The sequence below is a fragment of the Hylobates moloch genome, unplaced genomic scaffold, assembly GCF_009828535.3.
Source record: "Hylobates moloch isolate HMO894 unplaced genomic scaffold, HMol_V3 SCAFFOLD_8, whole genome shotgun sequence".
Classification (NCBI taxonomy): domain Eukaryota; kingdom Metazoa; phylum Chordata; class Mammalia; order Primates; family Hylobatidae; genus Hylobates; species Hylobates moloch.
The window spans coordinates 41,060,115-41,086,990 of record NW_026652283.1 but is presented as its reverse complement, the minus strand read 5'-3'; the positions used below and the strand labels follow the sequence as shown (position 1 = coordinate 41,086,990).

The window sequence follows — 26,876 nt, the reverse complement described above, 5'->3', positions numbered from 1 at the left end:
CGAGTAGCTGGGACTACAGGTGCCCGCCACCATGCCTGGCTAATTTTTTGTATTTTTAGTAGAGACGGGGTTTCACCGTGTTACCCAGGATGGTCTCAATCTCCTGACCTCGTGATCTGCCCGCCTAGGCCTCCCAAAGTGCTGGGAATACAGGCGTGAGCCACCGCGCCCGGTCCCCAGCCTATACATTTTTAAATAACCAAAAGAGTATAACTGGATTGTTTGTAACACAAAGGATAAATTTCTTGAGATGACGGATACCTCATTTTCCATGATGTGATTATTATGCATTACATACCTGTATCAAAATACCTCATGTATCCTATAAATATATATATACCTTCTATGTACCCACAAAAAATTTTTTTAATTTAAAAAAAAGATAACAGATGTATAGACATTGCAATTTTCACCAAGCTCTCACTCAGAGTACAGTTAGCTGAGGGAAAAGATTCCAAAGGGTTTCAAATGAGAAAACCATTTGCTATTCGATATGGGACTGTGAGAATTTGTACCACCCTCACTCATGCAAGATTTAAGGAGAAGGGGGCTTGGGTCTCAGGCAGCATCAATAATTAAGAAAGTCAAGCCAGGTATGGTGGCATATACCTATTGTCCCAGCTACTCAAGAGACTGACGCAAAAGGATCACTTCAGCCCGGGAGTTCCAGTCCAGCCTGGGCAACATAGCAAGACCCCATCACTCAAATAAAAGAATAATAATAATTAAGGGAATATGCACAGAGAACACAAAGCAATTTGGTCCTCTTAGATAAGCTTCTAGATCCAGTAAACATCAGTGTACTGCATAAGCTTTTGGATATACACCCACCTGCATCTCTTCTACCCAAGATAGTAGTTCATACACAAATCGGAGATTGCCTTCATCTTCAGAGGAGCTGATAGCCACAAGTTCAGCCCGAGTCATAGGCTTTCGGAACCAGGAGGTAGAAGAAGAATGGGTTGCCTTGGTTAAGGGTTCTGCTTTCAGATGAGTGGTGGTTAAAGTAGAGGGTGGAACCAATTCAAGTGAAGTGAAATGACCCTTCCGGTACAGGTTTGTACACTCTAGACGCAAGGTGACCAGCTCATCCTGCAGACGCATGACCCTGAAATGGAAGAAGAGTAAAAAGGAAAGGATTTAAACCTACAGTATAGTTTTTAAAAATAAAATCTTCCTTATCCATTTGACAAAGATATGATAAAAATAAAAATGAGCCAGCCTAGCCAACATGGTGAAACCCTGTCTCTACTAAAAATACAAAAATTAGCCGGGTGTGGTGGCACATGCCTGTAGTCCCAGTGACTCAGGAGGCTGAGGTAAGAGAATTGCTTGAACTCAGGAGGTGGAGGTTGCAGTGAGCCGAGATCACACCACTGCATCCCAGCCTGGGTGACAGAGCAAGACCCTATCTCAAAAAAATAAAATAAAAAACAAAAAATAAAAATGAGATCATATAAGGAAAAGTGTTTAGAAAAAGTGTTATATGAATATAAGGTGATATTATGAACATCTTCATCTAGTTCAGAATTTTTTTTAAGACAAATGCCAAATTACAGTGTTAACTGGAGGGAAGGTAACAATACTATTTATATAACTCCCAAATAGTATAATAAAACAAACAATGGATTAGGGGTCAAGAGATGTGGGTCCTAGCCTTGGGAGGCCGAGGTGGGTGGATCACAAGGTCAGGAATTCAAGACCAGCCTGGCCAACATGGTGAAACCCCGTCTCTACTAAAAATACAAAAATTAGCTGGGCATGGTGGTGCACGCCTGTACTCCCAGCTACTCCGGAGACTGAGGCAGGAGAATTTCTTGTACCCAGGAGGCAGAAGTTGCAGTGAGCCGAGATCGTGTCACTGTACTCCATCCTGGGCTAGAGAGCGAGATGCCATCTCAAAAAAAAAAGAAAATAAAAAACTAGCCACATGACTTTACACAATTTTCATCTTCTGTGGGTCTCAGTTTTCTCCCCTATAAAAAGAATGTGATCCATCACCAATGTTTCTAAATCAGAAGTTGTGTTGTGTCCCAACCCTGCAGGTCATTCTAAAATATATGAGAATGGGCCAGATATAGTGGTTCATGCCTATAATCCCAGCACGTTGGGAGGCTGAGGCAGGAGGATCGCTTGAACCCAGGAGATTAAGATCAGCCTGGGCAACATGGCAAAACCCATCTCTACTAAAAATACAAAAATTAGCCAGGCATGGCAGCCTGCGCTTATAGGCCTAGCTACTTGGGAGGCTGAGGTGGAAGGATCGCTTGAGCCCAGGAAGTCGAGGCTGGAGTGAGCCATGATTGTGCCCCTGCACTCCAGCCTGGGCAACAAAAGTGAGATCCTGTCTTTGATTAATTAAAATAAAGTACGTGGGATGTTACAAAAGTCCACAATGATTGAAGTAATCCTATAGGTACTTAGTGGGATGGAGCTGCAATAAAGGGAAACTGTCCTCTACTGAGAGAACATTCCTGCCCAAGATACCTGTAGTATCCCCATTGAGACACTGACCTCAAATGTCCAGGTTAAAAGAGTAAGTGCCTGACTCTTGCTCTACTCTTGATCCATGAGCCTTAGCAATAAGCAAGCAAGCCCTCCATTTGAGTCCCTTGTTCCTCACCTAAAAGCCAGCTCTTCTAGCTGGTAGTAATTCTCATCCCGCAGGATCTGGAGATCCACCTGCAGCTGCCTGATGAGACCTTCACACTCCTGAATGTACATAATGACATCTGACTCACATTGTACCGGTTGTCCTGATTCCAAGTGAGCAGCATCCTGAGACAGGAAGAGAGAATAACAGTGGGAAAACTTCCATTGCCCCACTCACTAGGACAGAGGGAGCCAGGAAGTCTACTGCAATTCCAAAAAAAAAAAAAGGGAAATAATACATCTGGATTCCTCGATTGCTAACTTCAACAATTAGAGCAGAGGGTGAGAAGCAGGAAACATGTGACACAGATGTTGGACAAAACAGTCAGAGACTTACAGCCTGCAGTGTATTCTTAGCTAGTGTCAGTTTTTCTTCACAGTTCAAAGCACCATTCTGGATTTTGTTTGCAATCTGTAGCAGCAATTCCAGCCTGAAATAAGATAAAACCATAGTCATGTGCAAGGTTCACAGCAGCTCAATAAATAATGTCAGACCACTCTCAGGATCTGGACCCACCTCTCCACAGCCGGCCGAAGTGATTTCTCTCGTTCCAGCATCTCTATGATGAGCTTTCCCCACTCTTCTTCCACATCATTAGGGTGATAACCTTGAGGCAGTTTAATTCGGCCAAATTCAATCCACACCTGAAAGAGATACTCTTTCAGTCCAAAAACACGGCCATGCCCTCTTGTCCCAGTTTTGATTTATTATTTGCACATCACTTCTTGCTTCTTTACTCAGCTATTCAGCAGTTTTTCCTATTGTCTAACATGGAAAAACAATCAAATATGTATCAGGTTCTTCACCCTTGAGGTAAAGAGCAGAAAAGTCACCTCTAGAATGCAGGGACTACCTACTCTAAGTCGTTCCATTCCTTTTACACTTTCTTTAAATCCTCCTTTCCCTTCAATAACTTTTATTCTGGCAAGGTTAAATTCTCATTTCTACAACTTCAAATTCTCTAGGAATCAAATTCTGAATAGAAGTCGCTCTTCTTTCCACCCTAGGGAAAGATTTAGCTTCCCTCTGAGAAGCAGAAAAATTTGTCCACAAAACTCAAGATTTCTGAATAAATATATGCCATTTTTCAATAAACCCTTTAAAAAACAGAGATGGCTGACACTGCCCCTTTACCACAACATTTTAAGACCAGCCTGAGAGTGGTGCTATTATTTGTCACCAGGAGAGTACTTCTATTAATGCAGTCTGGGAAGAGAATACAAGGAATCTATAATCAAGAAGCAACAACAGTACAGACCAGCAAACCCCAAGTCTCAGCAAAGGATAAGCTCACTTACCTCTAGTAATTTATATAATTCCTCAATTCTTCCTTTTTCTCTCTCCTTGGCCAGAATTTCTGTTTCTTTGAAGTGTATATATTGGTTATAAAGTGCCTATAAAATTAATATTTGGTGAATAAATGGACACAAACTATAGGACCCAATCTTTCATACCACCTCACCTAGAAGCCAGCAGTGATAAGCTTGGAGACTTACTCCCTAGAAAGATTTTACCAAAAAAATTAAAGTCCTTGACTTTACCTTTAGTTCAACAGGGTTTTGGGGAAAAGTTTTATCTGACATCAGTATTGTATGCTGTTTGATCCAGGGAATGAGGGAGTCCACTCGGCTTTGGTATTCTTGCCACCTGGAGTCCACTTCCTATTGCCAGAAGGTAAACATCACACACCTGATTAGCAATAGCCAAAACAAGCACAAGAGAAAGTAGCTCAGGCCACTCCAAACTATATAAAATCCATTTCCTTTAATTGCCTAGATGCTGTTCAGTTTAATGCTCACAGTACCAGTTTCAAAGCTCCTCAAGGGCTCTCAGGATGGGGTTCAATTTCCTGACACTAAGAAAGGCTACAAACCAAGCTACTAAAAATATTCTGAAAAAAGCCATGATCTACCTAATCAAGCTGATATATAAGTGACTGATAAAACACTTCCTCATCTTGAATTACAGCTGGGGATGAAAGGGACAGTCTTTGCTGGCATTTAGCACTAAATAGTCTATGCTAATTGTTACAAAATTAGCAATATCTAGACTCATTTCCAGGGCCAAGGATAATGTCCATGTATGATAAAGATACTGGATATATACTTTGATACCACGAGTATACCATAAGTGCTTAAGAAAGTGTCTAAGCAATGCATTTCACCCAAATGAATCAAAGTCAGAAGGCCTTCTAGGAAAATGTTCTTTTACCGTAGCACTGATCCCTTCTCCACCCTCAGGGACTTTAGGGAAGGCATCATAAATTGAAGACACATAAGTGATTACAGACTTTTCATCTGGAGATGGCACATCCACATCTGAGAGAGAATGGACAAGAAATTTCTTAGTCAGAACAAAGGAACTTGCCAGAAGAAGGAATACCGAATACATGTTCCTTACTCAAGTTCAGTAAACTTTCTCTCACCTTCTGCATCCAGCAGGCGAGTGACCCCCAATCTTTCTGCCACTTCAAAAGCCTGTTCCAGATTCTCTCGGTTACTTTGGATTTGCACCCTCTCCATGTCTACCAGATCGGGTCTGTAAAAGTCCAGCAAGGCACATGAAAGGCCACCATCTACACATCACACATGAGTTCACACAAAGAAAACCTCCTAAAAGTTCCCAGAGCTGAAAAACACTGAGTGAGTTAGAGAAAAAGCAGGAGGTTTAGAAGAGTACAAATTCCATTTTTTTTTTTTTTTTGAGACGGAGTCTCGCTCTGTCGCCCAGGCTGGAGTGCAGTGGCACAATCTCGGCTCACTGCAAGCTCCGCCTCCCGGGTTCACGCCATTCTCCTGCCTCAGCCTCTCCGAGTAGCTGGGACTACAAGCACCCGCCACCACGCCCGGCTAATTTTTTTGTATTTTTAGTAGAGACAGGGTTTCACCGTGGTCTCGATCTCCTGACTTCGTGATCCGCCCGCCTTGGCCTCCCAAAGTGCTGGGATTACAAGCGTGAGCCACCGGGCCCGGCCCAAATTCCATTTTTAAGTATACACCAGGGGCCCAGTGCTCCCTAATACTAAACTTAAACATACAGTTTAGGTTTGTTGAATGTCACGGGAAAAATATCATCAGTTAGAACTGAAAATTGGGGCATGTTTATGACCACTAAGAACTCAATAATTTTGATTTCTGTCATTCAGAATTCCTATCTTCCTCACCTCACTTCAGCCACCTGCTGTTCCTAAACCACTCTAAGCAACCCCTCACTCCAGGCCCTTTGCACTTGTATTTCTTCCAACTGGAACACTGACCCCAGAAGCTGGATGACTCACTCCCTCATGGCTCTGCTCTAACATGCTCCCCAAAGAGGCCATCTCTGACCACTCTGTCCAAAATACCACAAACCTCTGCCACTTTCTAATCCTGCCATTGCATTTACCACTGCTTGATGGCATACATTTATTACCTATTCTCCCTACTGAAAAGGTAAGTTCCATGAGAGCAAGAACTTTCACTGTTTTCTTCACTGCTACTTGTGTCCAGTTCCTAGGAAAGTAGTTAAATAAATATTCCTTTTTCAAATGAACAAATGAATCAAAGCTTTGATTTTTGGTTGAGGTGGAAATAGCATTATAACTAATTACAAACAAGAGATGAGAAAAAGCCCTGCAGGAGCATAGAAATTCCACTGTTCTTACCGGTATCGGTGAATGAGTGCATTGAACATCTTCCCATCACTCCAGCAGGAGGAAAAGTTGGTGCATTTGATTCCTGTGTAACCAGCTGTCACCTTCTGGGTCCACAGGAGTAGTTTCTCCTTGGCTGACATATCCCCTGATTCTCCACTAATGTAGATGTCAGAGATCTGCCAAAAGATGGGACACAGAATAATTCACTATAAGTAAGACAAAGTCTTTTAGCCTTCTCTTCTCCATACATTATGGCTCTTAGTAAAACGAAGATCCAAGGCTGGAAGCACTTTAGAGGACTATTCCAACATATATTCACCCTCTTGCTAGTCAAAGAAACGCAAATTAAAACCATGAGAGGTAATTTTTCACCTATCAAATTAAGAAATGTTTGTTTTTAATGATATTATTCACGATTAGAGAGAAGATCTAAAATTGGGTATCATCATACACCACCACTAGTGAGAGTATAAAATGGCATAACTTCTCTGGATGTCAGTTTTGAATCAAGTCTTAAAACATACATACAACTTGATAGGAAGTCATCAGAAATATAAACAAATAATTTTATACATGAATATTTATCAAAGCATAATAAACGTGACTTAGCAAAAAGTTATAAAAAGCTTAAATTCTAATGAGGGGTTGACTGGTTATAAATCATAGCACAATTATAGCAGAATAGAATTCTTTGTAGCACTTAAAAAGTTATGCTTTAGAAAATTTCAGGCCAGGTGCAGTGGCTCATGCCTGTAGTCCCAGTTACTCATGAGGCTGAGGTGAGAGGATCACTTGAGGCCGAGAGATCAAGGCTGCAGTGAAGTATGATCATGCCACAACACTGCAGCCTAGATGACAGAGTGAGACTCCATCTCGGAAAAAAAAAAAAAGTTTTACAAAGAAAATTTTAATGACATAGGACAATGATTACCAAATTTAAGAAAAAGAATATAAACAGAATAATATATATAGTAATCTTGATTATTTTGTATAAAAGACATACAAAATATACATTTAAGTATATAGTCATATATATGTACAAAGCATACACGTGCACCTATGTATGCAACACAGGTGCAAATACTATGTATGTGAGAAATACAGCAAACTAATAATCATAGTTACCTCTATGGAGTAACACTACAGGGGATTTTTATATTTTCCAAATTTTCTACATCCTGTACATTTTTAAAATAAGAAAAAAAGCTATTTTAAGAAATCTCCAAAATACAGCACAAGACCTATTTTAGAGAGATCGTAATGCAGGTGAGGAAAAAGTGCATGTCTCGTGCGTGCAAAGTGGGACTAATACCACCTTTTCAAGGTTGCTGTGATAATCAGCGAGATTACACATTAAAGCACCTAGCCCAAACTCAGGGTTATGCTCAACAAGTAAGAGTTCCCTCATCTCTTCCTTATTTGAAGGCTGGTCTTCCTTCGATTCTTACTTGTCTAACTCCCACAGCACTGACAGTCTGTATCATCATCTAATTAAATGTTATTTTGGGCTGTGCACAGTGGCTCACGCCTGTAATCCCAGCTCTTTGGGAGGCTGAGGCAGGCAGATCACCTGAGGTCAGGAGTTCGAGACCAGCCTGGCCGACACGGTGAAAACCCATCTCTACTAAAAATATAAAAATTAACCAGGCATGGTGGCGTGCACCTGTAGTCATAGCTACTTGGGAGGCTGAGGGACAAGAATCGCTTGAACCCAGGAGGTGGAGGTTGTGGTGAGCTGAAATTGTGCCACTGCACACTAGCCTGAGCGACAGACTGAGACTCTGTCTCAAAAACATAAAAATAAATAAATAAATAAATGTTATTTTGCATTACAGACTATTATTTCATATATTTAATCTTATCTCCCCTAGACTGCAGGTTTCCGGGGGGGGCTGGCACCACATCTTAACAACCAGAGCAATATAAAACTGAACAGCAAACCCTATGTGGGAGAGCTCCGAGCCACTGGACGTGTCAAGCAGAAACTAAGGGGCTGTGAACAAAATGACTTCCAAATCTGAGACTTGTTGATCATAATCCTTCAGTGCATTGCCCATTGCACTTAGTGTTGTGCTGGTTGTATGGTGGGACCTTAACATGTTTTAATTAATGATAACTTGGTTTATGAATGAAATAATAAAAATAAGTGAAATAATAAAAATAAGCAAATAAAAGTATTTTGGGGGCTGGGCACAGTGGCTCACACCTGTAATCCTAACATTTTGGGAGGCCGAGGCAGGCGGATCACCTGAGGTCAGGAGTTCAAGACCACCCCCGCCTAGGCGACAGAGCAGGACACTGTCTCAAAAAAAATAAAAAGTATTCTGGGATAAAGCCCACCTAGAATCTGTAGACAGGTTACTTAGCTAATTCAAAGCAGTGTGTAAAGTGCAACAAGTTTACATTTGTCTCCTCTGGAGCGGGACTATGAATGACTTTAGTTTTTCTTCCTACTCTTCTTTTTTTCAGACTTCGAGTAATGACCACACTTTATTTTTATAATAAAAACTATAAAAATAATCCTTGTTAGGCCGGGCGTGGTGGCTCACGCTTGTAATCCTAGCACTTTGGGAGGCTGAGGCGGGTGGATCACAAGGTCAGGAGATCGAGACCACGGTGAAACCCCGTCTCTACTAAAATATACAAAAAAATTAGCCGGGCGTGGTGGCGGGCACCTGTAGTCCTAGCTACTTGGAGAGGCTGAGGCAGGAGAATAGCGTGAACCCGGGAGGCGGAGCTTGCAGTGAGCCGAGATCGCGCCACTGCACTCCAGCCTGGGTAACAGAGCGAGACTCTGTCTCAAAAAAAAAAAATAATAATAATAATAATAATCCTTGTTAACAAGGAAAAATGTTAAGCCTTTGATTCAGACAGATACGTGTTTGAAAGAAGGCACTTACTAGAAATGTGACCTCAGGCAAACCATGTAAGCCTCTTGCCCAATTTTCCCCATATTTAAAATAGGGTAATAACTTTCTCAAAGGATCATTATAAGGATTAAATAAGATGATGTAGGTAGTGCCGAGAGTACATGTATTCCCTTCCCATAATAATAAGACAGCATACCCAACACAATTTTTGGTCTGGGTGTTTGGGGCAGAGAAAACACCGGCATGTCAATAGAACATCCTGTCTCTCAGTCATCTCTATCAGGTGCAGTACCATGAAAGTAGTAGCTTCCCTTGTGATCAATACAAGGGAGAAGTCAATAATAAGTCATCTCCAAGTGTCTGAATTTACAAACTCATAATAGATGAGATTAAATATCAGATGATATTTTAAAATTGAAAAAAAAAAGGGCCAGGAACTTTAACACTATATTTAGAATAAAAGAAAGCTGCAGGCTACTAAATATTACTAAGATGTCTGAAGAAAGACTGTGAGAATAGAAGAGTATAGGAAGCTTGCACTGAGTACAGAAAAGGGAAGCCAGGAAGTACTGCCTCCATGTCTATGAAGGTGAAACTGTACCCTACCCAGCAGATTCAAGGGACATGGGATCTCATGCCCTTGACAGGTACATTTCTACAGAAGAAATCAGACTATTCTACTTTGATGATGCCAACTAATAAGACCATTCTACAAATCATTCCTCCACTCACCACCTCTCTGCTCTGACTCCATGTTCACCTGACAACCTTCAGATTATTATTTGCTTCTCATATAGATATTCTAAAGCAACAAAAGCAGTAAGTGGCAAATTCAAATTCTTGAATCACTTGGCAGTTAAAATTTATTTTGTAAATTAATAAATTCACATCGACCAATCTCAAGCAAATGTGATCAGTGTGAGTCAATTTCCTAAAACTTAATCAACTCCAGGTCTACCTGGGGCTGGGGGAGGGGCGGTAGTGGGGAGAGAAGCTATGGAGCTGCAGAGCCGAGGACCCAATAATGGATCACGGCTCTTCCTATAAACAGCTTCTTCCTAGTACCAATTCTATTTCAGTTCCCCTTAACATTTCTAGCTACCTATTTCACTGGCTAAATGCAACATTGATATATCCCACTGCCTTCCCTGTAGCTGTTTCACGTACATATTAAAGGAAAACATTACTGGGAACAGGAAATAGATTTGTTGATGTAAAACAAGACAGAACTTGAATAAGCAAAACAAAATCTGAGTATTTGGGTTTTTTACCCAAAAATGAAATTCCAGTTAGTTAATTGATATTGTGTGTTCATTACAGCCATAATCTTTCTGATAACATCTCTCATCTCTTAGTATTTCTGCATATTGCACTACAACTACTTCAATGAACAGCTTTACTTAAGATTTTAAACATAGTTGTAATGAGATAGATGTTTGGATCCCTATGGAAAGAAAAAAAAAAAATACCCTGTTTGGATTAGGGCCATTCCCTAGACTGTAAACTGGATGAGAAAAATGGGATTATCATCACAACCATCTCAGTAATTAAATTTGGCTTTCATCAATCTCTTTCTGTATACTCACACATGATATGTGTGCACAGTACTGTCCTCTGGGCTATGCAGAAGCTTTTACCTTAATCTCCCAAATGCAGAAATCCAGCTTTAGTTTCAGAGATCTTTTTCCCTCATCTGGGTTTTTTAAGGAGGAAGCCATTTGGAGAGGGAGAACAGCCTCAACATTATGCCTGAGAATATGCAAATTCCACTTGAATTTCCTTTCAACTCACACTTCCCAAAGCTTGGTTAATTGCTTCTCTGAAGTATTCCCAGAAGCTGAATGTTTTCCTAATAATTCAATAAGTATTGACTGAACAACATCTTAGCACTATGACAGGCACCATGGAGAAGAACAAGAAAAGACACACCATTTACTTATTCTGTTAATATTTTATTATATTCTAGGAGCTGTGCTTAAGTTCTTGATATCTCAAAATAAAAAAAACACAGCCTCAGGCCTCAAGTTCAAGCAATTTAACCTGGGAGACAATTTACTATACAAAGAGATCAATGTTGTGACAGAGGTAAGTAAGCAAGTAATCCAAACTAGCGATGCCAGAGGATTGCTTAGCAACAACATCTGTGCTGAGTTTTAATAAGTAGAAGTTGGCCAGGTAAAAAGGTGGAAAACAAAAAAAGTAGACATGCTTGCCCTGCAAGAACTTAGTTGAGACATGCCATAACTAACTAACATATGATTATCCCAAATATTTTCCCAGATAACAACAGATGTCTGAAGATAAAACAGGAATACAGGAAGGGAAGCTCTGTGGTCCTCCTGAGTACACAAACTTTTAGAAATTTATTTACACATATACACATATTTAAAATTAAGCAGTATATTTAAGCATTTAGTATTAATGTATTTTCTGCCTTTGTAATTTCAAAAAACTGTATTATTCAAACTTCACATGCATCTTTAACATCAATGTTTTTTCCTTCAATAAAGCTATTTTTTGAGTGAATTTTCTAGAAAATACTGTCTACTTTTCTTTTTAAGATTTTAAAGTTAATAACAGCACTTTTCTGAATCTACATTGTCTCTGGGTATTTCATTTCAAACCACAAGAATCCAGTTGCATAACACTGGATTAGGGTTTTGTTTTTTTTTTTCATTCATTCTGCTGTGTTTATTTGTGATCTCCATAATGTATGTGTGTGTTTCATATGCAATGTGAGTGATTCAAAAAAAAAATTTTAATGTTAAGGCTTGTATACAATTACTCTCAACACTTCAAATTAGGAGATTATATTCCCAGGAACAATAACTAAAACTTTCTTAGATTTTTTCATTCCTCTTTTTTGTTTAATCAATTATGTCAGTTGATCTCTACAAAAAAATGATAGTGATTGAACTAGCAGATGGTGACACAGATTTATTCACCCTTTTTCATGAACTGACTATAAGCTCCCTGGAAGCCTAATTACAAGAAATGCTTTATAAGAAGTAAAATATAAAGAGAATATCTCTTTTCTGAAGGTTAATTTCTGGAGGAAAAAAATCTCATCTTATATCTATGGTAGGTCACATGAAAGAGTTAAATTTAAAGCCAAAAAAGACCAATAATTATAGTAATATCCAATACAGAATCTCAGCAGAATGGAAAATTACTGTGGGCTGGAGTGACCAAAAAGATTTCTAGAAGAAGTACCATATAAACTCATCCTTGAAGGGTGTTACAGAACAGGAGAAAGCCAAGGAAGAAAGGAATTCCAGGTGGAAAGTGGATGTAAACAAACTGAGATAAGGTGAAACAGAAATAGTAATTAAGGGAATGATCTGTTAAAATGAGAAGGTTTAAATTGGGAACCGATAGAAAAGATAAGATGGATTACAAAGGAACTGGAATACCCAGCTGAGGAGTTTGGACTTGGTAAGTCTCTCAGTGGATGAGAGTTGTTCTGAGCAAGTAAGTACTTGATTATTATGTCCTCAAGTTTCTAGCTGACCTCATCACCCACTAAAGATAAAGCATCAGACCTTGAAAACTTTCAAGAAGCAAATGAGGGCTGGGTGCAGTGGCTCACTCCTGTAATCCCACCACGTTGGGAGGCCTAGGCAAGAGGATCACTTGAGCCCAGGAGTTCAAGACGAGCCTGGGAAACACTGTGAGAAACTACCTCTACAAAAAATTTAAAAATTAGCTGGGTGTGGTGGTACTCCCCTGTAGTCCCAGCTACTTGGCAAGTTGAGGCAGGAGGATCGTTTAAGCCCGAGATGTCAAGGTTGCAGTGAGCTATGATTGCACCACTGCTCTCCAGCCAGGTGTCAGAGCAAGATTCCTTCTCAAAAAAAAAAAAAAAAAAGAAGAAGAAGCAGATGAAGGCACAATGCAGTGGTTCTACAAATGCCCAGCTAGAGGGATCTAATGGCAGCTATGATGGTGAGGAACAGAGAGAAAGGTGTTTATTACCAATATTAGAGTTAGGTAAAAGGGAGTGCTTCTTTCAGTATTCACATTCAGAGTCCTGGAGGTCTCACTAGGGAATCTAATTAGAATGGAAACCCTAGGTAATAGAATATGGGCATTTTTCAGCTCCACAAAATATTGTCAAACTACTTTCTAAAGAACAGTAGCAAATTATACTTCCACTTTCCTAAGTGCTATGAAGAGGTTTTCCCATCACTCTTCATCCTTGCCTACACTTGGTATTTTCAGAATTTTTATCTTCTGCCAATCTGATGGGTATGAAATGGTATCTTAGCTAGGCGTGGTGGTGTGCTTGCAGTCCCAGCTACAAGCTTGAGTCCAGGAGTTCAAGGCTACAGTGTGCTATGATGGTACCTGTGAATGGCCACTGCTCTCTAGCCTGGGCAACGTAGCTGAGACCTCATCTCTTTAAAAAAAATTACAGACGCAGTGGCTCACACCTGTAATCCCAGCACTTTGGGAGGCAGAGGCAGGCGGGTCACGACGTCAAGAGATCGAGACCATCCTGGCTAACACAGTGAAACCCCATCTCTACTAAAACTACAAAAACAAAATTAGCTGGGTGTGGTGGTGGGTGCCTGTAGTCCCAGCTACTCGGGAGGCTGAGGCGGGAGAATGGTGTGAACCTGGGAGGTGGAGCTTGCAGCGAGCTGAGATCATGCCACTGCACTCCAGCCTAGGCGACAGAGCGAGACTCTGTCTCAAAAAAAAAAAAAAAAAGTATCTTATTGTTGTTTGATCTGTATATCTTTATTAGTAAAAAGGAGTCTTCTTATGTATATGAGGCATTTGGATTTCCTTTTTTTGTGAATTGCTTATTCCTGGGCTTTCCTCTATTTTTCTACAAGGGTGTTTGTCTTTTTCTTATTCATTTTCTTGTTCTTTTAAGCAATAATATTAACTAGCATTTATTGTGATTACTTGTATTAATTCATATTATTCTCACAACAACCCTACCAAGTATATGCTATTCTTATCTTCCATTTACAAATAAGGAAATTGTGGCACAGAGAAGTTTAGTAAACTGTTCCAAGTTATACTGCTAGTAAGTTGTAGAATTGGGATTCAAACCTAGCCAATCTGGCTCCATGCTCTTAATCACTTTATCTATAGGATAGTAACCCCTTTTCAGTAGTCAGCCATGGAGAATTGGTTCTAGGACCTCCCTCAGATACCACAATCCGCAGATACTGAAATCCACAAATGCTCAAGTCCCAGATACAAAATGGGGTAGTATTCACATACAACCTATGTACATCCTCCCAGATACTTTAAATAATCTCTAGATTAGTTATAATTCCTAATACAATGTAAAGTTAGTAAATAGTTGTTATCTTGTTTAGGGAATAATGAAGTCTGTACATGTTCATTACAGATGCAATGTTTTTCTTCAGAATATTTTCCGTCCGTTATGGGTTGAATCCCCAGACGCAGAACCCACAATGTAGAGGGCCAACTGTATATGCATTATATGATAATTTTACCAGTATTATTACATTTTTATTTTTATACAACTTATTTTGCCTAACTTTCCATTTTATTTTTATACAATTTTATTTTTAACTTTCATTTTATTTTTATGCAATTTTTAAAATTTTCTATTTGAAATGGAAATTTTCAAATATATACAAAAGGAGACAGATTAGTATAATAAGTCCCTATGTACCTATTACCCAGTTTCAACCATTATCAACTCATAGCTAATCTTGTTTCATCTACATTCCACCCACTTCACCCTTCCCCTATTATGATGAAGTAAATCTCCTATTTTTCTCTAAAAACATTTCAGTATATAGCTCTAAAAGGCCTTTTTTTAAACATAACCACAACACTATTGTTATACCTAAAAAATAATGATTCTTTAGTAACATTCTTAATTAAGTAAAATTTTTTTAAAAAGAAACAAGGCCGGGCAGATCACGAGGTCAGGAGATCGAGACCATCCTGGCTAACACGGTGAAACCCCGTCTCTACTAAAAAATACAAAAAATTAGCCGGGCATGGTAGCAGGCGCCTGTAGTCCCAGCTACTCTGAGGCAGGAGAATGGCGTGAACCTGGGAGGCAGAGGTTGCAGTGAGCTGAGATCGGGCCACCGCATTCCAGCCTGGGTGACAGAGCAAGACTCCGTCTCAAAAAAAAAAAAAAATCCTTTCTTAAAACTCTAAACTATAACTTTACCTTCTGCATTCCCCCAATAGTGTCATCTTGTTAATTTTGCTTTCTTCTTTCAGTACAAAGCCAGCATTAGTAAAACAACTCTCCCTATAATTAAAAAGGAAAACTGGGAGAGGGATACTTGTAAACTGAAAAGGCTGAGCCCAGAAGATAATACACCAACCAACCTCTTTCTCATCATTTCTAGGCCCCAGTGTTATCTGACTATTCACCTAAAATTGTAGAGACTCGAAGGGTTGTGGCAAGAACACTGGTATATAGCTGGGCGTGGTGGGGGGCGCCTGTAATCCCAGTTACTCGGGAGGCTGAGGCAGGAGAATAGCTGGAACCTGGGAGGCAGAGGCTGCAGTGAGCCGAGATCGCGCCACTGCACTCCAGCCTCGGCGACAGAGCCAGTCTCTGTGTCAAAAAAAAAAACAAACATTGGTATAGAGGTAAATTCTTCATTAAATGGGATTCGCTAACAGTGTGGGCAGGAGCTCGGCAGCAGAAGTCAAGATGGGGAGGAGGAAGGGATTTTCAAAAATGTTCCCTGTTGAAATAAGCCAGGTATTAGTAGTATGAATATTGAAAGCAGCTGGGAATAGGGAGTCCTGAGAGAAGAAATGGGCCAGAGAAGAAGGCCTTTGTCTGACATCAAAGAGCGACTGCTATTAGCCTGTTCCCATCCAGCTCCAAAACCTAGTCTACTTGTCATTCTGAAAACGTATTTGTCAGCTGACCCTTGTCATCTTGCTTCTGTGTTAACTATTTCTTGACAAAAGAAGTATTAACTATACTAGCTGAATAGAAAAGCAGATCATGTATATTCTACTATCTAAACCCTACACTAGCAAGAAGCAGAATCAGTTCCCATTTCTCTCCATCCTAAAAAGCAACAAAATCCACGGTGAAGTTTATGTCTATCCATAGCCTGGTCTCACTCTCATCAACAAGCCTGGACTAATCAACAGAAGAGACAATCTGGCTGGAACTCAAATTATTTTCTGAGGAGAGTTACTACTCTGACATATTAAAAACAAAACCACCACCAAAAAAACAAGCAAAAAACAACTCAATTGGACTGCCAGCTGTCTCCTGTTTAGACAGGAGTTGGTGTGGAACAGCAGCAGCTGCTCTTCTGACCCTTGCCCTCCCAGCTTTCCCACTTTCAGCAGAGATGCTCTTGCCCTGCCTATCGGTTTCAGTATGCGTTGCCCTCTCTGTCTCTCTGGCTGCTACTGTCCTCAAGCCTGTGAACAGCCTGTTAGGGAGGGGGGCAGCTCCCTGAAGACAGTTCCTTCAGAGACCAGTGAGAGTTGCGGCCTCTTGGCCTTAAGGACTTTCATTCTGAAGGAATGTCACACTTATCTTGATAAGTTACTTCTTATCTGTCATATAGGATGGTGAGTCTGTGGTCCCTGTATCACATGATGGACACAAAACCTGGAAATATGCCAGGTGTCTGAGCTGAGACTCGGTCACTTAGTTTTTCAGCCTTGGCTATACGTAAGTAGTATGACTGTGTCTGCGGTGAAAAGGTAGAAGGAATAGATGCAGAGGTTGGCTACCCAGAAAATGCCACATACCAATTTGAATCATACTGAACGGCAAAGGAATCATACTGTTGCCAATACGGTCACACTACAGATCATGGTCCAAAGGTTTCTCCTACCAATCTTTTCTTTAAGACTCCTCACAGACTCACGCAGAACATTCCCTTGCCAGTGTGGAGATCCAGCCCATACAAAGATGCCATCGCTATCTATGGTCTATTATCTAGGATTGATTTTACTAGGAGTTCCTAAAACTTTACATGCCAAGTTTCTGAAAATCTCACACTCAGTTACAAGCATGTGTCCTATAATGTTATGATGACTACACAATTTCAATTTTAATGCCAGTTGTACAACAACCAGTTCCACAGTTGGTTTTACCCCCAAACTACTCTATCTGTTTCTATTTTTACAAAATAAAAGTTGACTTTGACATTCTTTTTTATCTGATGAAACCCAAATACTTGATATGGTTTCAATCTGTGTGCCTACCAAATCTCATGCTGAATTGTAATCCCTAATACTGGAAGTGGGGCCTGGTGGGAGATGACTGGATCATGAATCATGAAAGTGGATTTCTCATGAATGGTTTAGCACCATCCTCCTGGTGCTGTTCTCGTGAGGATGAGTGGGTTTTCATGAGACTTGGTCATTTAAAAGTGTGCGGCACATCCCGCCCACAACCTCTCGTTCCTGCTGTAGCCAAGTGACATGCTTACTGCTCCTCTGCCTTCCACCAAGATTGTAAGTTTCTTGAGGCCTCTTCAGAAGCTGAGCAGATGCCAGCATCATGCTTTCTGTACAGCCTGCAGAACTGTATACCAATTAAAACTCTTTACTTTGTAAATTACCCGGTCTCAGGTATTTCTTTATAGCAATGCGAGAATAACTTAATACATTCATGCACCCCATATCCTAGTAGTTTCACTGCCTTCCTTCCTACCATAACACAACTATCACACTCCCCCACACACATATCCATGTTTATATGAGGCCCAAGAAACCTCTTGCCCATCCATAAAATAGACATTTTTCAATGGCCACTTTTTCTTCAAACTGTTGGGAGTCTCCAAACTCTAATAACAGAGGGCACTAAGATAGGGCTGTCTGTGGGGAAAATTTATCCCCAAAGAGGAAATTTTAGGCACAGATTGCTCAGAATTTGTATCTATCCTCAGCCTTATGCTGCTAGTGATAAGCAGGGCACCAGTAGGTAGACCATATCCCTGCTCTGCAAACATCAGGGCCCCTGTACAGTATCAGTGGCCCCTATCTAGGCAAGGAAAGTGCCCTACCTCATTTTATACCTTTTGCACTTTGAGGTCCTAATGTTTTTATTTCTTCTGCTGCAGAGGCCAACATGCCAGTAAAAGTTCTTTAGCCACTGGTGAATTATAACTTCGATCACCTACACAATCACACACCTACATGCCAGATGCTGTGCTACTCATGGTCTTGCTGAGTCCTTATCTCAGTGTTCAGATCTCTCAATTCTCACTTGCTCCTTGACTTTTAAAACATTCACAGCAACTGCCATTACCACTACCACCAGCAGCACCATCCATGCCTCAATATATTCCTCAAAACAAAATCATGTTAAAGCCCTAAATATGTCCAATCACAAAACAAACTTTTCTAGCCTTAAACCTTCAAATTGCCCTACCTCCCTCTCTCTCTCTCAACTAATCCCCAGATAACTCTGTGTCCCTCTCCTCTAATCCTGGAATTAGGAACCAAAGAAGGATGAGCCCTCTCCACCTATACAAATACTGAATGAGTGTTGCCCTCAGAAATTTCCCCACAGGGATGGGATTGCATCAGCTCTAGTAAGAACATCACTCTCCTGTGAGGAAGAGCAAGTACACTGGCAATAGCTGCCTGACCCCTTCCACATTTATTCCAGAGATTCATTCCAGAGATTCAGTTAGGCCCTTGCCCATCGTCTCTTGTGCTACACTACAACTTCTCGTAGCAGGGAAGCTGGTAAACAGACCTGCCTGAGAGTAAGTACTATCTAGCATTGCACCTTGAGAGATCATCCCACCAGATAGCTTGAGCAATTACGCCCCTTGGCTACCCAGAATCAGGGATTTTCCAGAGACAAGTTTTGGTTTCAAGCATCAAGGGGCAGACCTGAAATAGATTCTGCTTGCTGAGCTCCAGCAGACACTAACTCACATGGGGGTAAGTTTGAGAGGCACCAACATCGTCACTGCTCACCACGCTCAGCTTTAACGTGTTTGAGGGCCAAGAATCCAAACAGCAGTTTGATTATCTCTTGAATGTGCCCACCTACCTCTTCCAGACCCCATGATGGGGTGTGGCTTGCCTCCAGAGAAAGAGTGCCATCCTCTTCTGAGAAGGAAGTAGAGCTCTTTTCAGGTTCTGTATCTTTAGGCTGGATCCCGTGTATATGTGGCCCATCACTGCCATAGCCAGAGGAGGAGGGCAAAATGCTCACAGTCACGCCGCTGATGGACAAATCACTCTGAGAAGCAGGCAGTCTGGAATCCTGGGGGGGCACTTGACCCACATGGGAAGGCTCCGTGCGTCTTTGGCCTCCAGGCTGGTCCAGTAGTGATGAAGAAACAGAACATTCTACAATCCAGGAACCTGTCTGAGGGGCACCTGAAACACCCTTGGTTCCTTTCTCCACACTCCAGCCCTCTGAAAATTGTTCTTGATTTCCTTTATCAGTAGGGTAGTCTGTCCTAGGCAAAGCACAGCTCCGAAACCCACGCTGAATATTTCCTTTCTCCACTGCAGTCTCTGCTTGCAAAGGCAGCAACACAGCCCTGCTGCTGCAGGATGCTGTCCTAGGAAATTCCACCAGTTGGCTCACTGACTTCTCGCAGTTCCTTTCTGCTGGGTTATCAAGCAGGTGAGCAATGACAGTCATCCCCTCTTCCAGGGAATCCCAGACCCCTCCAGCAACTGATGACTCATTCTCTAACAAAAGGTGGGCGGTCTGGACCTCCCCTTGGAATCTCTCCTTTACCTGTACTATCATCCCCTGATCGACTACCCGTGAGTTGGGGGCTGAGTCCCCAGGCAGCAAAATATCTGGGGGGGTATGCTCTACCCCTCCCACTCCGTCTTCCTTTTGGAGACTCACTGTTAACTTCGTTAGGGTTTCAGTCTCTTCAATGACTCCAGTTCCTTCTGAGGTTTCTTCCCGGTGAGATGCCTCTGGAGTAGGGATTTTCTTCCCTCTCCACCTCCTTTTGAACCGAACCCTTTTCTTAGGAGATATGGGAGCCTTCTCAGGAATAGCTATTGACTCTTTCGGCTCCTTAAAACAGCCCAGTGAATTTCCCATTTCCTTCCTCTCCTAATCTCAGCAAAAACGCAGCTAAGCCAGTCCTGGGATCCCACAGAAATCCCAACCTTGGCCTCATCGGATTCGACGCACATTTAAAAACATGCACTATGCCGGCAATCCCTCCAATTCTTTCTCCCTCCCTCCCCGCCTCTCTCTGTCTCTTCCAGCTGCTGCCGATTCAGACAGCCATCTTACAGGCTCAGAGCTGCAACAAGACAAATTCAAAGCATCTCACTGCAGTTCAGAAATCACTTGACCTAAAAGCAGACAGAAACCGGATTGGCTGCAGCTTCCTCTCTCCAAATATGAGGTAATTGGAGCACTGCCCTCAGTAACACAAACAGAAAGCAAAAAGGAGCTAGAAACCAGGGGAGGGGAGAAACTAGGGAGGGCCAGGAGGAGGAGGGAAAAATGTAAGAGTAAATTGAAAATGGAGGGAAAAAGAAGAGAGGCCGTGGCAGAAGGTAACGTGGAGGAAGGAGGAGGAGAATAGTATCAAAAAGGGAAAGAACAAACCAGCTCGGCTGGTACTAACCAGCAAGGGAAGGGAAGGGCCGGGCCAAGAAGAATCAAGCCTGGTGAAGCTGCAATTATGGCTCCCAAACTACAAAATGAAACGGATTTTAAGTGTTGCACCAAGATGCCCAAAAGAAAATGTCAAGCAGATATACATATTCTGAATTTTTTCAGGTCAGAAAACAATAAAATTATTTTAATCAAATTATAACCTGAAGAAACCAGAGCCTTCTTCTTACAATTAAGAAAAGGAACACAGACTTTAAAGATCTGGCCTTCTGGAGCATTTATTTCCCTCCTTTTTCCTATAAAAGAAAAGAAAGATCTGTTAATTCTGCCAGCCAATGACACAGACAGGAAAAATCTGGAAGTTGGTTTTGAGTATAGTATGAGTGCTTGGTAAAAAGAATACCACTTCTAAATACAACAGACGAACAGGGTCTCTGATGAACAGTATTTGACATAAATGTTCAATAGTAATTATTGATGCTGCCCCTGCTAATATCTAATATATTTTTTGCACTTGCTGTGTGCCAAGCACTGTGCAAAGTTATTTACGTGGACTTTCTCATTTAGTTGTTACAGTCACTGTATGAGGTCAAAACTATTATTTTATATTTTATCGGTAAAGAAACTGAGGTTTGGCCAGGCGCAGTGGCTCACGCCTATAATCCTAGTACTCTAGAAGGCCAAGGCAGGCGGATTGCCTGAGCTCAGGAGTTTAAGACCAGCCTGGGCAACATGATGAAACCCTGTCTCTACTAAAATACAAAAAATCAGCTGGGCACGGTGGCATGCGCCCTTAGTCCCAGCTATTCAGGAGGCTAAGGCATGAGAATTGCTTGAACTGGGAGGTGGCGGTTGCAGTGAGCCAAGATCATGTCACTGCACTCCAGCCTGGCCAACAGAGCAAGACTGTCTCCAAAAAAGAAAAAAGAAACTGAGGTTTAAGAAAGTTGATTAATAGCCCAAGGTTACACAGCTAGTAAGTGACAAAGCCAGAACATGAACTTCTGTTAACTTTAAGACTTTTAATTTCAACCCCAACTACTCTCTTCTAACTACTGCAGTAGTGGAAATCTGTACTCAGCTGCCAGTTGTGTAAAATAAGAAGTTGCCCCACTGTTCTGAATTGGTAATTAGACTGCATGGACCAAGAGCTCAATCAAAGAGATAACACTTGTTGCCATTTGGGAGTAAGAGAAGAAGCTGCCAAAAAGAGGCTCAGGTGGTTTTTACTCCCATTGCAGCAGGGCAGGAAGTCTGAATTTCAGATTGTAAAAGTTGGATTCAAAAATGACCTTGTGATGTCAGTGAAGATTCCTCCACCCCAATTTTTTTTAGTATAGTATCTGCTATATGGGAAAAGACTACAACCCAAAGGGCTGTGAATGGAGAATAAAATTATATATGTGTTTCTTTCCTATTACAGTTATTTATTCTACACCAAAAGGATCCAGGCCACACAGCAGAAAGCAGTAGCCTGCCTGGTTCCATGCAAGCCATAAAGACTTACACTAGCATAGCCTTAACTATCTTTCCTAGAGACCTAAAAAAAAAAAAAAAAAAACAAAAAAAAGAAAAGACCACAAAAGGAAAGCAACAAGAAGCCCTAAGGCAACGGCTTTTACACAATCCCTTCTAAGACACTCCTGATGTCCCATCTGCCTCACAACTGCAGTAGGTGCTTGTCCCCTAAGCCTGATCCTTAAGGCTGACTGCAAAACTGCAGCACCATCTCATGGCCATCACAGATAATAGCAAGAAATAAGCGGAGACAGCATGGGAGAGAAACTCAGCCTACTGCAAATCATTTAATTAACAAAGAATCTGACATTACAATATGAAGTTCTCCAGGCAGGTACCAGGCCTTCACTCCTCCAATGAAGAAACCTGGAACTATGGAAACTTTAAGCTGCACTTGAATTTTATGAATGACATACAAGCAAACCAAAATCCTGAAACTGATGAACTTACGGGCAAGAGAAATAGCTGCTTAATATGACTACTACTGCTGTAGAGTTTCTCTGAGAATTTACTTCTGTGAGCCTATTCTTTTTTTAAATTTCTGCATATGTCAGATCAGTCAGACCTTCATTTCCTTCTGCTCCAGAGAAAAATTGGTCTAGGAAAGGAGCAGAGATTTCAGTAAGGTGGACCTAGGTTCAACTTCCCAGCTCATAAGCTAAGTAACTTAACTAGTTTATTAGATGGTTCAGTTTCCTTACTTGTAAAATGTGCATACTACCACCTACTTAATGGGATTGTAGACAAGGTTAATGAGATATGTCCATAAAGTACTTGGCTCAGTATTTGACCTACAGTAAATTTCTTTTCTTCCCATTTATTACTGGATCTAAAAGTTATGAGACATCCCCAGCCCCCTGGGGGATCCTAAGATATAGATGGTCTCTGACTTAAAATGGTCCAACTTATTTTTCGACTTTCCAATGGTGAGAAATCCATATGCATTCAGTAGAAACTGTACTTCAAGTACTCATACAACCATTCTGTTTTTCACTTTCAGTACAGCACTCAGTAAATTACATGAGCTAGTCAACACTTTACTATCAAACAGGCTTTGTGTTACATGATTTTGGCCAAATGCTCAACGGCTAGCTAATATAAGTGTTCGGAATATGTTTAAGATAGGCTAAACTATAGTTTTCAGTAGGTATATTAGATGTATTTTCAACTAAGTTAATTCTGATTACAAGAACTTTCCCCAAGACCTTTTCTCATCTAACCTGGGTCTCTTAATGCAAGACTTGCTGCCTTCTGGGAAAGCACACTTTGAGGCCTATACATTCTTTATGCCTTCTCCTTTGGCTTTTTGTAGATAACTGTTTACTGCCCACAGGTCTCCCACAGAGACAGCCAGAGTGAAAGACTCCAAAGCAAAAGAACTCACTCATTCATTCATTCCACAAACACAAACGGTGCCTCATCTATACGCCAAGCACCAAGTGCCATAAAGTGCACAAAAATGTAAACCTCAAGTCTAGCCAGCTAAGACCTCCCGTTTTTTGAAAATTTCAACATGCTAGGCATACACTAGTACTTAACAAACATTTGAGAGTTGGAAAACTAGTTTTGTCAGATTCTGACTATAAAGAATTTATAGTATCTTTTAGAAGAACTATAAATCTTAACCTATACCTTAAAACAAGCTTGGACAAAGCCAAAAGACAAGAACTCCTATCTGGGTGTGTAACCCAAAAAAGCCAGTTGGTCTCTGTGTTTCAGTTTCCTTATCTGAGAAATGGGCATAAGAAAACAGACATTACAGCCTATTTATTTGGTCTACGTACTCCAAAGCTTTGAGAAGATAAAATTCATGAAACAATCCATTCACTTAATAAACATTTACTGACTGCCTATTCTATGCCAGGCAAAGAAAAGAACAAAAGAGACAAAAATCCCTGCCATTGTTAAGCTTACATACTAATGCAGGCATCCAGGCAGCAAATAAACAAGTAAACATGTAATACGTCAAATAGTAGTAAATGTTACCCAATACAATACTGTAAGTCATACAGTAACTTTGAGAGCAATTTGGCAAAATATAGGCAAATTGAAGGAAAGTATATAACCCAGCAATTCCAGTCCAGGTATCAATCCCAAAACCCTCTTTGCTATAGGCACAAGGATGCATATACACAGATGTTCACTGTAGCAGTGAGTGTTTTATTCATACAATTAAATAATACATTACAAATAATAGATCTGTTACACAGCTGCAGGGGTCACCACTTAAATTAGTTAAAATTAACAAATCACGCTGGGCACAGTGGCTCGCGCCTGTAATCCCAGCACTTTGGGAGGCTGAGGCAGGCAGATCACGAGGTCAGATGATCGAGACCATCCTGGCTAACAGGGTGAAACCCCATCTCTACTAAAAATACAAAAAATTAGCCGGGCGTGGTGGTGGGTGCCTGTAGTCCCAGCTACTTGGGAGGCTGAGGCAGGAGAATGGCATGAACCTGGGAGGTGGAGCTTGCGGTGAGCTGAAATCACGCCACTGCACTCCAGCCTGGGTGACAGAGTGAGACTCCATCTCAAAAAAAAAAAGAAAAGAAAAAAGAAAAAAGGGGAAAGAAAGGATATACCAAAGACACTATGTGTGTCAAATATAAAGACATACAAGCAACAGTACATATTGTTTATGAATAGATCATCGCTGTAAATGTACAAAAGCATGTATGGGAATGATACGCATCAACTTCAGGATAATATTTACCTGGGGAGCAGAGAGGGCAAGAAAGTTGGATGTATCTGAGATGTTTTATTACTTTAAAGAGGAAGAGAGAGAAAAAACCCTGAAGCAAATATAACAAAAGTAACACCTGTTAAATTCTGAAGGCAACTACACACATAAGGATCTGTTATATACTCTTCCGAGTATTTGAGATTTTCAAAACTAAAAATTCAAATTCAAATTAAAAAGAACCTCTACCATTTAGCACATTAAAAAAAAAATGTGTTAAAGCATTTTAGAAACCATAAACCTCTGCACGAAGTTATCAATATTACCAGCCTCATCAGCAGTCGCAAACCTTTAATCTGGATCCACCCTCTCCCTTCTCCTTCAACTGAATATTCCCTTGAGGTGAAAACTACCACCCATGTCTACATGTACATCATTATTCTACTTCATTAACACCAATAACACAGACCGACCGTAATAACAATTTTGCTGATTCCCTAACATGTAACAGTTCTACTCTGTATTTCCATTTGGCTTTACATAGCACATGTTCTTGGTGAGAACAGCTAATAGATGCTCAATAACAAAAGACTAGAAAACCACAATGACAGATAACTATGCCAAATCTGATGCAAGACAAGGCGGCGGGGGGCGGGGGGGCACTCCACATGATCCTTCAGCAGTCAATCAAAGGCTTCACAAGCAGAGAACTTTTCCCCACACACCAGAACACTTAGCTAACATAGGCAAACACCAAGCCCTCAGAACGGCAAAGAAAAGGAATCCATAGTTAAAACTGAGAAAATATTCTGGGAGCGGTGCTCCCACCTACAAGAAGACAAATAAATAGGCATTTGGCTGTGCTGAAATAACAGAGAAAAGCAGGTAGCCAATATGCGTGCAGAAGACAGACTAGGCCAAAGCTGCTATTACCTTTCTGTAAAATTGGAAACAGGAAAAAGAACAGTGGGCTGTGTCAAAAGCCCTGGAAGTTATAAGGTCAATTAATAATTATAATAAGTTGTTACTAGTAATTGCTGCCCACTGTTGAGTTTATACTGTGTTCCATCATCCTAACCCATACCTCTCTCATTCTCTAAACCTCTGTCAAGTTATTTTATGGTATGTCTGTTCTCACTCTCCTAAATAATAAGAGTCCAACTAGATGGTCTGTATCTAGTTCAATTTTGTATCTTCTGTAGTAGACTCTTTTTTTCTTTTTTTTTTTTTGAGATGCAGTCTCGTGTAGCCCAGGCTGCAGTGCAGTGGCACAATCTCGGCTCACTGCAGTCTCCACCTCCTGGGTTCAAGTAATTCTCATGCTTTGCAGCCTCCCGAGTAGGTGGGACTACAGTGCGCCACCACACCTGGCTAATTTTTGCATTTTTAGTAGAGGTGGGGTTTTACCATGTTAGCCAGGCTGGTCTTGAACTCCTGACCTCAAGTGATCTGCCCACCTAGGCCTCCCCAAGTGCTGGGATTACAGGTGTGAGCCATTGCACTCAGCCGTGTATCTTCCATACACTCTACCTAAGACCTTGCTCATAACTGATTCCCAGTCAATGTTTGTGGAATTCAATTAAATAATACATTTTCCTGCAAACTAAAATGACAAAGAGATACAATTTCACACTCACTGTGATAGTTATAATCTAAAACAGACAATAAATACTGGTGAGGATGTAAAGACACAGGAAACCACATACATTGCTGGTAGGAATGTAAAATGATACACCATTTTGGAAGATAATTTGGCAGTTTCTTTAAAAGCTAAACATGCTTACTGTACAATCAAGAAATCCCATTCCTAGGTATATACATGTATACACAAGAGAAATGAAAACATAAACCCACACAGACTGGTATGCAAATAAGTTTATTTATAATAGTGAAAAAGTGAAAACCACTCAAATGTCTATCAACTGGCTTAATATTTAAACAAAATACATGACATATCCATACAACAGAAT

General features: G+C 40.9%; 1 protein-coding gene across 31 annotated transcripts in view; it reads right to left on the bottom strand.

Annotated features, from left to right (window-relative positions):
• Positions 1-26,876, bottom strand: part of LOC116472985 (microtubule-actin cross-linking factor 1, isoforms 1/2/3/4/5) — a 404,777-nt gene that overhangs the window by 201,689 nt on the left and 176,212 nt on the right. For 15 of the 31 annotated variants that reach the window (XM_058441923.1, XM_058441919.1, XM_058441922.1 and 12 more), the window contains 9 exons: positions 6,297-6,463; positions 5,079-5,191; positions 4,865-4,971; positions 4,195-4,314; positions 3,952-4,047; positions 3,170-3,297; positions 2,990-3,083; positions 2,624-2,778; positions 832-1,108 (listed from right to left, as the gene is read on the bottom strand). In XM_058441923.1, coding sequence (XP_058297906.1) covers positions 832-1,108; positions 2,624-2,778; positions 2,990-3,083; positions 3,170-3,297; positions 3,952-4,047; positions 4,195-4,314; positions 4,865-4,971; positions 5,079-5,191; positions 6,297-6,463 — 1,257 coding nt within the window. Of the gene's footprint in view, positions 1-831; positions 1,109-2,623; positions 2,779-2,989; positions 3,084-3,169; positions 3,298-3,951; positions 4,048-4,194; positions 4,315-4,864; positions 4,972-5,078; positions 5,192-6,296; positions 6,464-19,157; positions 20,320-26,876 lie in introns of those variants that run through there. The other 16 variants (XM_058441907.1, XM_058441915.1, XM_058441912.1 and 13 more) reach the window with 3 other exon arrangements.